The sequence below is a fragment of the Microcebus murinus genome, chromosome 9 (genome assembly GCF_040939455.1).
Source record: "Microcebus murinus isolate Inina chromosome 9, M.murinus_Inina_mat1.0, whole genome shotgun sequence".
NCBI classification, from domain to species: Eukaryota; Metazoa; Chordata; class Mammalia; order Primates; family Cheirogaleidae; genus Microcebus; species Microcebus murinus.
Window position 1 is genome coordinate 7,230,849 of NC_134112.1, and position 17,502 is coordinate 7,248,350.

The following is a 17,502-nucleotide window of genomic DNA, read 5'->3' on the forward strand; positions in this document are numbered from 1 at the left end:
ATATACTGATAGTATGTGGCACAAACTGTTGTCTGAAATTCACAGAGAGTGCTAGACATCTCTTTATGAATGACAATACTGGGAAGGCAGGAGAGCATGTTAGCACATACATGTGCATGCGCTGCTGCAGGGCTTCCATCCCGGGCTGGCATGTGCAGTCCTGGTTGGTGGCATTTTCCAAGCTGCTCTTGAAGTTTTCCAAGATGCTAGAGAGATTCCTGCTAAGGCTTTCACAAATTTTTTGACTGGGTGAGGACCATATCATTTCAATTTCCTGGAAAACATGGCAATGATATTGATTAGAAACATACATACTTATTCGTATGAACTTAAGTCTGGTTTCCAGATAAACATGTGTTCTCACTAAGTACTACATTCGTTGTCAGTTTTCCTGTAGACTCAGGAAATACAGAGAATGAACAATCATTTTCCAATTGCTTCTGTGCATTGCAGAGTAGCAGATAGAGCCCTTGGCTGGAAAATTGGGGAGCTCAGATTTTACTCCTGGCTCTGCCATTAGTCACCAGCTAGGAAAAACAGCAGGTTCTTAAAAAAAATGGCAGACAACAAGCTATGCCTCCCTGCATGGCCTGGCTCTTAACTTCCTGGATCTCAGATCCTAGGAACTCATACAACTCAACATGAAAAAAACAAAAAAACCAAATAACCCAATTTTTTAAATGGGCAATGGACCTGATAGATATTTCTCCAAAGAAGACATAAAAATGGCAAATAGATATATGAAAAGTGTGCCACATCACTAAGGATCAGGGAAATGCAAATCAAAACCTCCATAAGATGCTACCTCTTACCTGTTAGGGTGGCTGTTATCAAGACAAGAGATAAATATTGGTGAGGGTGTGGAGAGATGGGACCCCTTGTACACTGTGGGCAGAAATGTAAATCGGTACAGCCATTATGGAAAACAGTATTGAGGTTCCTCAAAATATTAAAAATAGAGCTAGCATATGATCCAGCAAGCCCACTTCTGGGTATAAATTCAAGGGAAATGAGATCATGTCTCAAAGAAACATGATCCTCATGCTATCTATAGTCAAGATACAAAATCAACTTAAATGTTCATGAACAGATGAATGGATAAAGAAAATGTGACACGCACAGTGAAATACTATTAAGCCACAAAAAGAAGGAAATCATGCCATTGGAAGTAACATGGGTGAACCTAGAAGGCATGCTAAGTGAAATAAATCAGTTACAAAAAATACTCTATGATCTCACTTATACATAGAATTAAAAAAAAAAAAGTCAAACAACATAGAAATAGAGAGTAGAATGGTGGTTACCAAGGAGGTGTATGGGAATAGTGAGATGTTGGTCAAATGATATAAAGTTGCAGTTATGCTGGTAAATCTAGAGATCCAACAGACAGCAAGAGGATCACAGTTACTAATACTGCATTATATATTGGCAATTAGCTAAGACAGAAGATTTTACCACACTTCGCATATACACACATGCACACAGATAACGGAGATTATAGATATGCTAATTTACTTGACTATAGTAACCATTTCACTATATATGTTTATCAAACCATCATGTTGTACACCTTCCATATATATAATAAAAACATGAAAAATGAAAATGAAAAAAAAACATTAAAGAGGCTTTTCAAAAATAAAAGCCATAAAACCAATAATTGAAAAGCAACTATATGTGGCTATACGTACACAAAATGGATGAAACTGTGCCCTGAAGTCTGGCGGAGCAGCCTGGAAAGACCCTGCCCTCCCGCTGCAGGTGGGGCCGGGGACTCTATCGCACACGGGGAAAAGCCCGGGGCTGGGCCCTGGCTCTCAGCCATCCCCAGACCCTTCTCTAACATTTCATGGACATATGATCAGCATCTTTCTAGAAGCATTAATCAGTTTTACAAAAGACCAATAATTTGGGGGGAAAAAAAGAGAAAAACCTGTTTTAATAATAGCTAAAAATTGACAAAAATGCAAAACATTTATCATATGTGGAATTAAGTGTCAAACATAGGTAATTTAAAATGTAAAACCACCTGAAAAGCAACGCACATGTATTTATACCTGTGTCTACATACATACATGTAAACCTGTACACATTCCCTGGGCACAGCTATTCTACCATATATAATTTATTTCGTATGATCATAATTTATTTGCTTCATCACATTTTATTTATATCACCCTTTTCTTATTGATATTGGAAACATAGTTTTAGGTTGTGCCAATCAATTATGGGAAAAGTGTCATATGTAGGTCAACACTTAGATAATATTTCTGTCTAAATAAAACTTCTAAATATTATTGCCAAAACACTGTCAGTTTCTCTTGCAGAGGAAAATCATGAATCACTCAGGTGACCAGAGGGAGCTAAGCAGTGTATGTTCCAAGAAAAGGGAAAGGTGAGGGCGGCTGAACTGTTGACATGGGGGCCCAGAGCTGTGGAGGCTGCCGGTGCCGTCCCTGCCCAGCTGGGGGGGCCTGGGGAGAGAGGGAGGCTTCTCAGGAATTGCCAGCGCTAGGCTGCGATCGGAACACCCAAACTCACGCCACCGTGGGCCAAAATCTCACCGCAGCGGGGGGAGCTGAGCCAGTGGCCCCTTCCACAGCATGTGACTGCCTGTGTCTAGTTTATCCATTAATATGTTCACTTTCCAAGATAACTTCTCCCCACGCCATCTGGGTGTGAGACTAGAATGGAAATCCTACAGGACTCCCCATTCATTCATTCAAAAAGACCTCCTGAGCGCCTCCCCAGCAACGGCAGGAGTGAGCTGGTCTGGAGGGGACGAAATCCTCGCCCTGGGAGGCACTCATCCCAGCGGGAACACCCAAGAGCTGCTGCGGGACAAGCTGCTCAGCATGTCATGATGTGCCGTGAAGAAAAATAAGGCTGGGGGCAGGGCTGGAGGTTTGAGGGGACGGTGTACAACTTTCGGGACACCCTCCAGGAGCCCCGCTGCAGGAAAGGGGAGCAGCCGGGCAAACACCCCACGGGGGTTTCGAAGGAGCCAGTGAGGTGGAGAAGAGTGCACAAGGGAGGGACATGCGGAGGTGACCGCCACCCAGACGGCTGGCCCTTGCAGCGGTGTCCTGTAGGACTCTGGCACTTATTCTGAATGGGGTTGGAAGGCACTGGGTGGCTCTCAGCAGAAAAGTGACATAACTGATGCTGCTTTGGGAGGACCACGGTGGCTCCGGGGTTGAGGACAGAGCCAAGGAGAGGAAGAGGAGAGCGTTGGGAGGTTGTCTCGCCATCCCGGTGAGATGCGGTGCAGGTGCAAGAACATGGCCAGGTTCTGGAAACATTTGGAAGGTAGAACAAACAAGAGTTTGCTAACAGAAAAAAACAAAAAAGTGTTCACAAGTATGGCAAGCTCATTGCCCCGAGGGTCTGAGGAAAAGAACACCAGGGGAGGGAAAGATTGGGTGGGAAGGTCCAGAGTCCGTTCTCAGATGGGTGGGGCTGAGAGGCCTGCCTGCCATCCGAATGGAGAAGCCGAGGAGATGACAGAGCAGCAGGCCTGGAAGTCACGGGGATCTTGGCCAGAGAAGGAAATTTGGAAACTGTCAGGAAGTAATTGGAATTTTTAGGTTGTAAAGGAATCTACATAAGATTGCCCAGCACAGGAGCCTAGACAGAGAGTAGGAGAGGTCCGGAGACTGAACCTAGGCCATCCATCATGGAGAGGAACGGGGCGGGGAGGTGCAGGTGGTCAGCCAAGGATGCAGGAGCCCAGGGTAGGGCCTGGGAGCCCAGTGCAGAAAGGCTGGGGAGGGGCGAGTCTGTGCTCAAACCCAGGGAAGGGCAGAGTGAGACTCGGCCATGTGGGGGTCACAGGGCCTTGGCAGGAGCAGCCCGGTGTCTGTGGCCTGCAGGGGCCTAGCAGGAATGGTCAACTCAGGCCTGTCTCTTCCTTTAACCTTGGGGCAGGACTCAAGGACACAGACTCCTTTCCCTTCTTCACTTAGGTCTCCACTGCCTGCTCTGCCCTCGGAGACACAGCCTCCTCCGGCCTCCTCTGACTCACTGCCCCTCAAGTCAGGTGCACAGACCCCGTTCATCACCTGAACATGACCACAGGAAAGCAGAAAGGAAAAACATGGCAGCAAACCTCTGCAGTGCATCTGCAAGGCGAGAGACATCGGGGCCAGTCCCAAGGCTCCAATCTCTGTCCATTTCTGGTAACACGCACAGATGCCCGTGCAACTTTCATACTCTGCTCTTTTTCCTACTTGTGGATCTTTCTGGACCCTCCCCAATTTTCTCACCCAAACATTTCACAGGCCGAATATTCTCTTTCCTCCTTAGAGGTCCCTCTTCAAAGCACACTGGTGCATAGATACAACGAGGTCAGAACAACAGGTACAGATGAGTGTCCCCTGGGGGCCACTTTCTTCTGAGAAAATAGATTGAATTAAATCCACAGCACAGGGACTCTGCCATGCTTGGAGCATCCCTGCATAGAAAGAAGCTCTAGTTCCTCATTTATTACTATATGCGAATTAAATTTTATTCAATGCATTTCTCATATTCTTGCTATAGATGTCATTCTTAAATTTAACAAAATAATAATTTTGGCATAGAGAGGACTATAAAGTAGGAAGTGCACATCCTACCCAGGAGCAAGGACCAATGGAAGAAAACTTCCAAGTGTCTTCAGCACAGGTGTGCCAGGCTGTAAGGAAAGGAGAAGTGTCTGGCATGAAGGTTGAGATTGACATTCATTAAACGATACTTTGGGGATTCAGTAAGACCACCATATGGAACAGACAGCGTACATCAATCTCTCCTTCTCTGGCTAGATCAGGCCTGAAATTGTCCAGGAACTAGCAGGTGAGTGCACATAGCTGCGCCCAAAGGTGTAGATGTAGGAAGGTGATGGGAAGCCCATGTTTAACGTGGAGTTCCAGCCACATTCTCTGATTCAGCTTACCCCAGAAGTGCTGAGACTCATTGCACACTTGCTTTCATTTCTGTTATTTAATTTCTGATTCCTATTTAGCTCCTTATTGCTACTTTCTATTGTTTGGAACAAAACATGGAAAAGGGCAAGGAGAGTTGAACCCCTGAACTTTCATCACATCCATCAATTGAGACTTTCACTTCCAACTGGAATGCTGTGTTAGTACTGAGAAAACTAAATGTTAGAATATGTATTTAGATATTGAAAAACTAACAATGGCATTGTGTCCTTTGTCTACCTCTGTCGGGCATTCATATCCCACAGCCTGGAAAAGATTCATATTTCTGAAAGTCTCACACACTGGAAGCTCTTGAACCACAAACCCATCCTGGGAGCTTGGCGTCCTCAGATAGGCAATGTTCTATTTTTGTCATTAAAGACGGGAACTTCTGCTCTTTAGAAAAATGAGCCCAACTGTTACTGTCCAGAATTGCCTATGTTCATACAACAATCTGAACTATGAACACAGTTTTGAATCAGTTGTTTTAAAAGCTGAAGTCTCTTGCCTGATTTATTAACATAACCTTCACTCAGCACTCAAAAATTTTCTGAGTTTGTTTGTTTTTGTTTTTCTGTATCCACATTTAATACCTGACAAAGTTATATACAACCCGGAAATAAAAAACTGATGATCTAACAAGTCAATGTAAAGACGACAAATGACGAGCGCCTGCACAGGCTTCCTGTCCACGTGCACCACGCGCCCCAGGGCCCCAGCACAGCAGCTGGTGATCAGCAGCTCTCACCCCTTCCCCACATGTCCCCAAGAGGAGGCCTCCACACTGAGAGTTTGGCGTGGCCATCACTGATCTCTAGGCATCATCCATCTCTCTGCTTTCTGTGATAATCCGGCATTCACTGGATTTAGGACGGAGCAGAGTTACTGTACCACAAAAGCAGCAAACAACATTCAGAACTGGATCTAGAAGAAGGGCCAGCCTTCGGTCCACTGTTGGGAAAACAGTGCCGTTGCCCAAGCCTCTTCCACAGGTCAGGCCTGCCTGGGGGCCCAGCGGTCTTTAATTCCAGAGCAAGGGAGTAGGTCCCAGATAAAAGTCACATCCTCCCAGCCAGCTTTATGTGGAGACCCTGCATGGGAGCTCATGGGGCATTTGTCCAAATTAACACAAAAGAAACTGCTATGCCAGTGGTCCCGTTCAGCTGTCAGTTCTTGGTACTTGGTGTTTGATTAGTTAGAGCCAGTGAAGTGCTGATATACATTTTAAAGTAACTCTCCAGGAAAAAAAAAAAAAAAAAGATCTCATTTCTAGCACTTGGCAATGTCCATGGGGCAAATGCTCCCACATGGCCTGGTTCAAGCTAGGAACATGATACTACTGAACATAGAGTTGGGAGAACTACATAGTAGCACATAGCTATTAATATATAGTATTTCCATTACAGAGATTCAACAGATGCAAATGATCTCAGGAGGATAGTAAACAGAAGAACATACTAGAACAATTAGGAAGTGATAAGCCTTGAGTATTTATTACTTTGGTTTTAAACATAATTTATTTCATCATAAATTTATATAATATGATTTTTAATTATGTCTGTGCTTAACCAGCTTGCAAAATTTCTGAGAATTAACAATCAGCTCATTCCTTGGTGCCAGTCAACCCCAGCACGCCCCTGGGAGAACCCCGTCCGCAAGCCTGACTCCCAGCAGGACTGCGCGGGACACCGCCATGGCCAGCCAGGAGCAGCGGGCAGCAAGCTTGGGATGGCTCGACTGCCTGGCAAGCGCCAGTGGTCGTGGAATTCTCTGAAACACAAAAGATGACAAACCTGATAGTGGTCGCGTGCCAAAGTGACGCCCTGTACGGCAGAGGAGATGAGGTGGCCTATCCCACCCTGCTCGCACCTCACAGCAGCACACAGCATGTCCTTGGTCAAGGAAGGGTTTTCTGCCAGAAGAAACACAGGGCTAATTAGTGCACAGCGCTCTCCTGAACAGCCACTCTCACAAAATCACTTTTTAAAGATTCAAAATAATTAAATGTTCTAGACATTTCTGAAATCATCAAGATGAACACGCAGATGGTGAGGGCAAAGCTGAGCCTTTTGAGTTCCAAAGGTAATTAAACAGACACTTTGTTTTTCCGGGGCCTAACTGAGTCCATAGAAATTAACTCGCCCCACTCCGCGGGCGGCCCCTTCCCGGTCCCCGCAGGCCGGTGCACGCACCGCAACGCCGGCCGCGTTCGCGGACAGCGCCCTCTGCCGCTCTCCGAGGCCCGGTCGGAAGGATGAACTACGTGCACGTCTACAGGTGACCTTCCCGCCTTCCAGCCTCACAAGGCACCCCTGGAACACATCCCGACCCTGCTCCGCCTGTGCACGGGTCCCCACAGCCAACCAATCTCCCCGCCGGCTCCCCCCAGGGCACACCCCCACGGCGCCAGGCTCCTAGCGGGGCCCAGCCCGCCTCGCCTCTCCCACGCCCTTCCAGGTGAGCCACAGGCCCCTCCTGGGGAGATCCCGTGGTCGGAAACTGCCCGAAGGCTCCTCGTTGCACCCAAAGCCTTTCCGCAGCCACAGGCCGCACCCCCTGGGCCCCGAGCCCGTCCGTGTTCCTGCTGGCTGCGGGGCCATCTGCTCAGGCACCACCGCTTCCCTCCTGAATCCGCCCTACGCGCCCCTCCCCAGCCGCCCAGGCCTCCCGCCCCGCGGTGCTCCCTGCCCTGCGGGCACCCACTGCGGGGTCACCCCGCCAGCACGGGCCCTGTGCGGCCCTCCCTGTCGCTGTGGCACCTAGCACGTGGCTTTGTACCTTCCAGGTGCTTGCTCGTGACAGAAAAGAAAATGTCTGTTTATGAAGAATACAATCTTTTTTATTTTTTCAATGAAAGAAAAAAATTAAATCCTGACTTTCAAATTATTACATTGTTTCTCAAAAGTCATTTTTTTAAAAAGTTGGGTCATATTACAAAGTGAAAAAAGCACACCTGACAAGGCCACGTACCTACCGTACAATGTCAACTCCATGACATTCTGGAAAAGGTAAAACTTCGGACACAGTGAAAAAATCACTGGTTGTCAGAGGTTGGGGGAGGGAGGAAGAGTAGGCAGAGCAGGGAGGACGCAGGGCAGGGAACTGCTCTGTGAGCTGCTGCAAATGCACGAACGCTGCACATCTGTCCACAGCCTGGACCCTGCAACACCCAGCGCGCACCCTCGAGTAAACTGCGGACCGTGGGCGGTGATGACGTGTCCCTTGTAACACACACACCACTCTGGTCGGGGTTCGTGGCACTTATCTTTAAGCATATACGGACCCTCTGCTTTGGAGAAGACATAGTAACATGTTTAGGAATTACACTGTTCAAGATCAAAGAACGAGGAATGTAACATGAAAAAGCTGTTGCAACGACGGTGTGGCCTTAGGAAAGTGATGGGCTGTATCCACCGTTTATTCCCTTAATATAAAATGACACGGACTAGACAGTGGCCACACCCCGCATTTCTGCAAGGTCAGGTCAGGGGCGTTATGGTCGCGGGAAGCTGTGCTGAGCCGTCGAGCCGCGGGCCTCCATCTGACCCTGCTTCTGACATCGTCTTGCCACCTGCCCTTGAGGACACTTGACACGTGTCCTGACTCTGGTAAGGTCCTGTCGAGCCTTGGCTCCTCCCACCCTCCAAGGTCCTCTCTTTCCCAGGCTCACACTGTTTCTTCACGTCCCTGGCTCCAGCCCCTCCTACCTGCTCTGGCCTCTTCTTGGTCTGAGGACACATTCAGAGACCTCGCTTTGCCTTCCCAGCTCTGCCAGCTTCCCCTGGGCCCCTCCACTCTGCTCCCTCCAGCCCCGCGGACCGAGAGGGGATCAGACTTCACTCCAAAACCCTGAGCAACTCATTGACATTCTCTGGGCCTCCATTTGCCAGAATGTGAAACTAGAAGATTAAAGTAGATGCCCACTGAGGTTTCTTCCAGTTGTATAGACCTACTGGGCTCTCGTGCAATTGCCATTGTCATACATACAGCCCTAGATCAGGAGGAGGAATGTGACAGCATCCCTCATGAAGACCCCAAAGTCAGCTCTATAATATGGCAAATAACTACTTCATTTTCAATAGTGATAATAACATTACAACAGACCTGACTGCTATTCCTTTGTGTGACAGAAGAGAAGCCACCTGCCCATTTTGGTCCATTCCAGCTCAAATCTTTGTGGGGGGGCCTTTTAACCTTTTCTGGATCTGTCACTACCCTCCTAGTTTATAGGATGGGGTGACAGTTCAATAAGGAAAGTGGGATGGCAGTTCAAATATTAGTATGCTTGAGTTTTTTTAAGTAAAAGATAAAAATTAAAAATTAATTTTCTGTTACTAATGTGATTTCAAATATGCTATATTAATTTAGCAGCTGCAATACAGAACAGCAAAATAAATATAAATTCAGGCATTAAGGAATATTTAATTCATTTAAAATCCATTACATTAGCTGACTGTGAAATGTCAAAATAATTAAGTCTTCAAACATGGCTGAATTCAACATGCCAGATAAGCATCTGAGAACCAGAAAGAAGTCTGAATTTTACCAGAGCATGATTCCATGTGCAGAAATCATTTATCCACCATGCTAAGGTAGACTTAGACACTTGATGCTTCATCACTTTATATTCAACAATATCGTCAATGTTCACAACATCTAAGTGGACATAGAGATTGTCTTAAAAAAAAAAAAAACCTCCACAAACCCCTCCATGGCAGTTGGGGTTTCACTTGCATCAAAGCTGTCTTCCTTTCTCCCTCCATTCTTCAATCTTTTTTCGTGTCTCTTAGGCCAAACAACTAATCAATTAATTCTGGGGTTCGAAGAAATGATTGTATTACAAAAAAGAGGTGAGTGAGTAGATTAGAACTGATCTTGTGTCACACCGTCCCTGAATTACCAGTTTTCGCGGGGAAACCAGCTCTTAGGAAGAGAGGCATGGTTTTCGCAATGGTGTGCAGGGAGACTCATCTCCATCTTGCACCGTGGCCAGCAAAGGAAACTAACATGGATGAGGCACCCACGACAGGCAGGGGCCCTGGAGGTGACTTGTGTTTGTGACCTCATTTTATTTAATCCCCTCAACTGCACTTTGAAATCCATGTCACCCCATTCTTTGTTCAAGGCTCACAGAGACTCGGTCACTGCCCTGTGTCGCTCAGCTAGTGTGGAGAGTCAAACTTGGCTGGCTTGATCTAAAACACCTGCTCCTTCCATTACATCATTTCTTGTAAGAGTCAAGTTTGATTCTGCACCTGAAGACATGTGAGGACAATGAAGCCTTACCAGACACGATCTTGCATAATCACAAGGGGCCATCACGTTACTGAGGAAGTGGCCTTGCAGACCAGGAGGTCCAGCACGTTGGCCAGAGCCCTGTGAGTGGTTGTGTGGATTAACCCAAGCAGTGACAAGTGGCCAGCCTAGTGCCAGCACTCACACATTGATCAATCCAATCCTTCAACATGTATTGATAGAACGCCCACCATGTCCACGTTGGGGTGTTTCCTGGACCCTGGCAGGTGTAACAGTGGGCAGAGCAGGCACATCCTCACCTCTCAGGTCTCACCTGAAATGTCGCACCCAGAGCTACATCCCCAAAGTCTCCTCCTCTCCTCCACCCTTCACTATCACCTGCATCACCTTACTTTAGCTTCTTCCCAGAACTTATCAGTACCAGAATTTATCTTATTTGTTAGAGTTTGTTTCGAAAAAAGGATCTGACATGCTGGTTCTGCCCAAGGCTCACTTCTCACTTGCACTCCCCATGAGTGCTGGTCTGTACTCCTGGTGCCCAGTCTCTGCAGCCCACGCCCTGGGGCCAGTGACCTTTCCTCTCTGGTGGTGGACTTTGGGCATGTGTCCACTTTTGGGGAAGCCAGACTTTCTCTCTATAGCATCCTCCCCAGCCCCATGCAGTTGGCTCAATAGTATAAAATGGGCCCAGAGCACACAGATGGCCCATCCACTGCCTCTTTACAGATGAATATTGCCACGAGGACAGATTGCACACTTAGGAATTCCAGTGAACCAAGACATAAGTGTAGACGGGCTCCTGGCATTTATTTATATATTCATTCAACAAACATCGATCCACGTCTCTTATGTTCTAATCTCCATATGCTGGGTTTATCATGATTAATAGATAGGCACAGTCCTCACGGCTGTGGAAGAGACACTCATTCATAATCAGAACAGCACACAGTGGTAAGAGCCAAACCCGGAGGTCAGGCCACCATGAGGAAAGCCCAGGCAGGGCCACCTGACCCCAGACAGGCTACCACAGAGGTATCCCTGGGGCAGGGTTATCTGAAAAGCTTTCCAGAAGAAAAAAACACCTAATCTAAGAATGATAATACAATAATCTAATAGCAACTAAATAATAATAATGATCTAGCAATAAGTCAGAGGAAGGTGGGAGAATGAGCACATGGTATCAGATGAGCTGGAGGGACGGGGAGTCCAGGACCAGCCATGCGGAGCTCCACGCAGGGGTAAGGAGCGAAGGTGCACCCAAGTGACCTCTCTCCTCCCTCCTCTTGTCATGGTTTGATCAAATCCACCCACAGCTTCCCCATTCCCGCCCCCCGCCCCTCCTCTTCTGGGCTCAGAGTCATGTCTCCAGCATCCACTGCCCTCCGCCGACTCAGAGCCCACGGCCCTGTAGTCCACTGAGAGGGCTCAGCCGTGGGAAGGCACAAACGTGTGCACGTGGGAATTACTTAAACAGCAGCAGCCCATTCCATGGACTCACATGTGCTTTAAAACCTAATACTTACATATTAGAGAAAGTAACAAAATAATTGAGTTAGCCTGTAAGGCAGCTCGTGGGACTCTCCTTCAGCAGTGGCATTAAACAGAGATTGCACTGAAATGTGCAGTAATAGATCGGGTAAGTATTATCTTAGTAGATGAATTAATTGACTTACAGTAGAGTCACTCACTATGGCTGGACATTGCACTGAGTGTTATGGAGGCACACAATTTAATAAGAGACTGATCCTACTTTCAGTGAGCTTATAGACTACTGCAAGAAAATGAGGTACCAAAAACTAAAACAGGAGTGGTAAGTGCCAGCACTGTAAGGAACCCAGGTTAAGTGCGCAGACCACTCGGCACACATGGTGGGAATGCACCCTCTGTGCCAGGTGCTGGGTGCACACGGGAGATTATCACATGGTGGCTGTCTTCAAGAAATGTGGACTCCAGTGGTGATGGTGGGGGGGGAGAGATATAAGAAATATGAGAAGAAAGTATAGTACTGCATTTGCTCAAAGTTTCCTCGAGGTCTCCGCCAGCAGAGCAGATGGGGCAGTCCTCTGGATGAGATGCCCCCAGCTCTGGGCCATAGACCACAGCTGGAGCTTGGATCAAGGAGACAGGGTGAGCATGTTCCATGAGCAAAGACGTGGACCCCAGAAAGCCCAGCACAGTGGCAGGAAGGGGCTGTGCATTTTGGCTGCAGCAGAGTCCCAGTAGTGGGAATGAGGCTGGAGAGGGTGGTCCAGACACCCCAGGGCCTTGTAGCCCAGCTAAGACGGCTATACTTGGCTCTAAAGGCAATCATCAACTGGTCCCACTGACAGCCACACTCCGAAAATTGGCACAATTGGGGCAATTGATAATTGGGGCGATTATCAAGCACTTCTTACACAAGCAGCTCACCTGCAAAGATGATGAGCACACGCAAAACAATCATCTTCACTTTCTGCAGCATCTCAATGGCTGCTGAAGGCTTCACAGGATGCCAGGAAACTTGACACATCTCAGCAACACTTCAGAAAAAAAATTGAAAATGGCATCAAAGGGTAAAACTCTGCAACCCATGTGCATCTGTACTGTGTAGAAGGCTAAGTCATACCACACATGTAAGAACCATCCTCCATGCACAACCATATTTATTTCCTAGGAACATAAGAAAAACATGGATAACACAATCTAGACCTTTAGAAAACTTTAGGTCTCCTAGTTTAGTTCAAAGCATCAATTTAGTTGACAATAAACCTGATATATTTGCTTTGTCTTTTCTTGAGGTGCAAAGGTAAATGATTAAAGGGTGTCAAAACACGATGGTATGTAGAACTATGGTGTAAATTTCCTCCGCAGAGAACTGAAAAGATTGACATAAAAGCTCAGATTGGCAGAGAACTGGGGTTTCCAGGACCACCTCCAATCCAAAAGAAAATTTAGAGCAGAACACTAAAGTCAAACAGAATGTAGTCTGGGGTTGGAGGCAATGAGGAGAAGAGGCAGGGTGCTCTGAAAGCTAGCAGTCAAATTTCAAGGTAGTGATGGTTCTTTGTGCCAATGGACATCTATTTCCTTAACTAAGAACATCCTTCCAAGCTTTAAAGGCAACATATGTAACCAAAGTATTTGTATCCCCACAATATTCTGAAATAAAAAAACAATAATAATTGGATGCAAGGTGCAACTCTGTAGCAACAGAACTAGCAGGAAATAGGTCAGCTTGTCTGGCAAATGAATGAGGATTGAGGTGGTACCTCCAATCTCCACGTGGAACTGAGAGAAAGGCAGAGGCAGACAGGGACCATGGACCAAACGGTACTGTCGCATACAGAACGGATGGGTGGGGCAAGTGCAGCATCTGTGGGACCCTGCACACCCAGGGGCACAAGACCTCCAACCTAAGACAACAGACTTCTTGCAAAGCATGAAGCCAACAGGCCTGCAGCTCTCAAGAACAGGTCTCCATTGCCCTCACGTTCAAGGCTGGGAAAGCTCAGAGGTGGGCCAATCACGTAGAGTTGGGCTGAATCCAAAAAGGGCAGGAGCCAACAGCCACTGGGACCTGTCCTGTGCTTAGCGACCCCTGGAAGCACAATTTTCTGTGTGAAGCGAGCAGCTACACATTCTTGCCCACATGTCGAACAGCAGGAGCCTCGGCTGTCAGAGGATGGAGGTAGAAAAACTGTGTATGTGCCTAGTCCTGGGACAAGTGAACAGAATAGGAGCTTTTACTTTCGAAAATAAAATAATCAATTTTGAAATATTTTGAATAAGTTCAAGTCATATTTGAATGCCAAGCAATGAGTCAAATAGTGAAAGGACCAGACTTGAGTCACTCTGCCTTGAAGCCAGCTTTAGCGTATAAGGAAAGCTCAAGCTGAGAAGAACTACTTACCCTGCCTCAGGGTAACCCTGCACGGCTCTATTTTATATAGTCGCTGCAGCAGAGAAAAAAATGAAGTGAAGTAGGTGTTTTATTACCTTTGGTCTGTCAGCGGAATTTTTTGCCAGTATTTACTTAATACAAATAATCCCCTCAGGTATTTCCTGAAACATGATAATGGTTTGAAGCTATAAAGAAAATCAATCATCTCTTCCTTGGTCTTGTCTTCTTTTTCTGACATGACATTCTTTCCAGTGCTTGCATTAATAAAAACCTCAAAAACTGGCTGAAACAAAGTTCTCATGAAATTTAGCCACTGAGAGTTGTTTGACAGAAGCCCTTTTCTCCAGAGAACTAGTCTACTTAAGACAATCTGGATTGCTTTTTCAAGTTGATGATGAGTTATATTCTGAATCAAAGATGTGTCAAAAATAACACTTCTCTCAAATCACCTCCATAGTCACTTTTAATTCCACTGGAGGCCTCTACAACTGTTTCCATGGTTTTCCAAAGGTTATTTGGATGCTGAGTAAATGTCAACAGATTTAAAAATTCCAATTATCCTCCTTTAAGACATTCCAAAGAGGTTCTAAGGTGAGATCAATCACCTTTTTTCAAGTAAGACCCTATTTCTGTGCTGTTTTGTGATAATCTTTTATCCAAAAAAAGGATCACTTCATGAATTATTTCCCATCTTATATCTTGAAGGCAACTATTTGTGGAAGTTGGATTGGGATATAAGAAGTTCATTTGATTGGTGATGTTATTTATAGGAACTAAAGCAATCTAGAATTTCTTCCCATAAGTTGATAGAATCCATAGAAAATATATTGGACCCATTATTAAATACTACCACAAGATGCTCCACATCTCCCAAATTGATTTTCATGGATGTTAAAAATTCAGCAATTTCTTACAAAATATCATAAAAGTCCTTAGATTGGTTCACATATGAGAGTATGTTAGATGATATATTGAAAATATCAGAGTCCTCTGATATGTAAGGTTTGACTCCAATCCTTCCAAAGGCCAAGTCAAGAAATGGTGTCAACAAAGCATTTATCCTTTCAAATACCAAATCATCTTCTCCTTTCCAAGTAGCTATTAATATTCCCTTCACAAGGTGTTGAACACTTTGATGCATGATGGAGTGGAGAGTATCAAAGAATTTCTTAGCATCCTTGGTATCAGAGATGAAATGAGTTTTAAAAATTATGGCAATCTTTTCCAAAACTTCCTTGGCCAGCTTAAGAAGTTTCACAGTGGAGTCCACTAATATGGCGAGATCTCTCAGGTCAGCACTGTCATTCAACAGCATGACCAGAGTCCTACACATTTCTAAAAGAGGTTCCAGGGCATGACTTTCTTCACCAGCTCTTGAAATAAACACTGAGTAATCTCTAGTAACTTCTAAAATTGCTCTGTTTCTTAGAGGCAATGAATTACTTATAAAGAAAAGCAAATCAGTTAGATTAGCAAGTATGACGTTTTGGAGTATAGGACACAAGGCATGGAAGTCCTTATTAGGAGAGTTGAAAGGAATGGCCATAAGGTTTGTCATCTCTGTGGAATATTCGCTCACAAGGCAAAGAGCTGACCTAAGGTCTTGACTGAGTTTGAAGAGGTCCTCAGAACTATTCTCATGAAAAAGCAATTGACGCACCAATGTGAAAAACTCTAAATTATTTTCACCCTTATTTTTCAGGGAGGTTTCCCTTCGAGGGGTGTTAGCTAAATCCTGCATGAACTCTAATCCCTGGTGACTATCAAAATAAAATTGTCCATTGTCTAATACAAATAAGCTTTTGATTATATGATATACCGTCTCCATTAAACTTGAGAAAATGCTCTTCAATCTGTTTTCTTTCATCAAGGTAAGAAATTGATCTAGTTTCAGAGTTTCTGGAATTTTATCTTTTGGGACAAAACTGTAAACATAGATATATTTTTTAATTTCATGTTTAATACATTAGCAATGGAGAGGTTAAATTATAATTTTTATAACTTTATTTGTTTTATAATGGCATCATAGGATAATACTGAGTGAAAGTTGACATGCTAAAACAATTCCAGATGAAACTTAATAGTTTGTTGCCAAATAATGGCAAGAGTGAAGGAATTTCATGAACAATTCTATTACAACTCCTTGGATCTAGCAATTTTAAAAGTCACATGCTTTTAGAAAAGAGGGTGAAATGACTACAAAAGGACTCTTAATCTAAGAGATAAATCTCTGAAAAAGTGGTAAGCATATTTATATTTTTCTGGATTTTAAAATACTGGTGAATCACTTAGACACTGTGATGGCTTTGTGATTTGTCTACTTGGCTAGGCTGAAATATAGCCCCAGATGCCTTCCCTCATATGTTTCTGGTCTGTGTAGGCCACAAGGGAGATTCTCCCATGAGAGTTGGAAGGAAGATGAGAGTTAGTGGCCATTCTGTAGCATAAATACACCTTTCTAGGCTATTCAATCAAACACTAATCTATGTGCTGCTGTGAGGAGATTTTGCAGACCTAGTTAAAGTCTAGCATCAGTTAACTATAAGTTAATGAAAAGGGTTATTGTCCTGAGTGGGCATGACATAATCAGTTGGAAGGCTTTAAAACAGGGCTTGGGACCTCCCTGATCCAGAGACTCCAAACAATGGCTGGGCATGCAACGGTGCCCCCTTCCCCAGGGTCTTCCCCCTTGACCGCCTCCTGAGTACGGCAGCTTCAGCTCTTGCCCGTGGCATCTGTGCCCACCGTGATCCCTTCCAGACAGCCCACCCTACCAATTTAGACATGCTTATCCAGCCCCTAACTGTGTAAGCCAGCTCTTGGGATTAAGTCCTTGTTATGGTTGTGGTTCCATGGCTGAGCCCTGACTGAAACAGACATCACAGAATAATTTGAAATTTCCCTCCAGCCTTTTTACTGGAAACCTTCAAGAGAAATTTTTAGAAATATATGAATATCTATATATATGAATAAAGATGTGATTATCAATTTTAATGTTTCCAAATGCAAACATCATAGTAGATTAATTGGAATGAGAATATTTAAACACCTCATTTGTGATTAAACAGTTACTACAGCAATTCAAATTATGACCATGCTATATATGTATATATATCTATAAAAACTAATTTTTCAGCTCCATATAAAGTGGAATTCATCATAGTTTTCATAATCAAAAAATGTAAGAGTAATAATATGTGATAAATCATTCTGGACTAGGTTTATATGTCTACTATTGTAGTTAGATGATAGCAATCAAAATCACTTACCTTGACATTTTGATAAAATATTCATTAAGACACATTTACTTCAAAGATATTCAAAGGTGTTAGATACAAGTGCTGCTATTGATATGTCTATACTCCAGAAAATAAAGTGGTTTGAGATATATCACAAATGGACATACTA

At 44.8% G+C, this 17,502-nt stretch overlaps 1 protein-coding gene across 1 annotated transcript in view; it reads right to left on the minus strand.

Moving 5' to 3' along the window:
- ABCA13 (ATP binding cassette subfamily A member 13) overlaps nt 1-17,502 on the minus strand; it is a 470,652-nt gene that overhangs the window by 352,327 nt on the left and 100,823 nt on the right. The window contains 8 exon segments of the mRNA XM_020289932.2: nt 111-274; nt 6,752-6,870; nt 12,624-12,733; nt 14,190-14,535; nt 14,538-14,639; nt 14,642-14,705; nt 14,707-14,871; nt 14,873-16,019. Of these exon segments, the coding sequence (XP_020145521.2) occupies nt 111-274; nt 6,752-6,870; nt 12,624-12,733; nt 14,190-14,535; nt 14,538-14,639; nt 14,642-14,705; nt 14,707-14,871; nt 14,873-16,019 (2,217 nt within the window).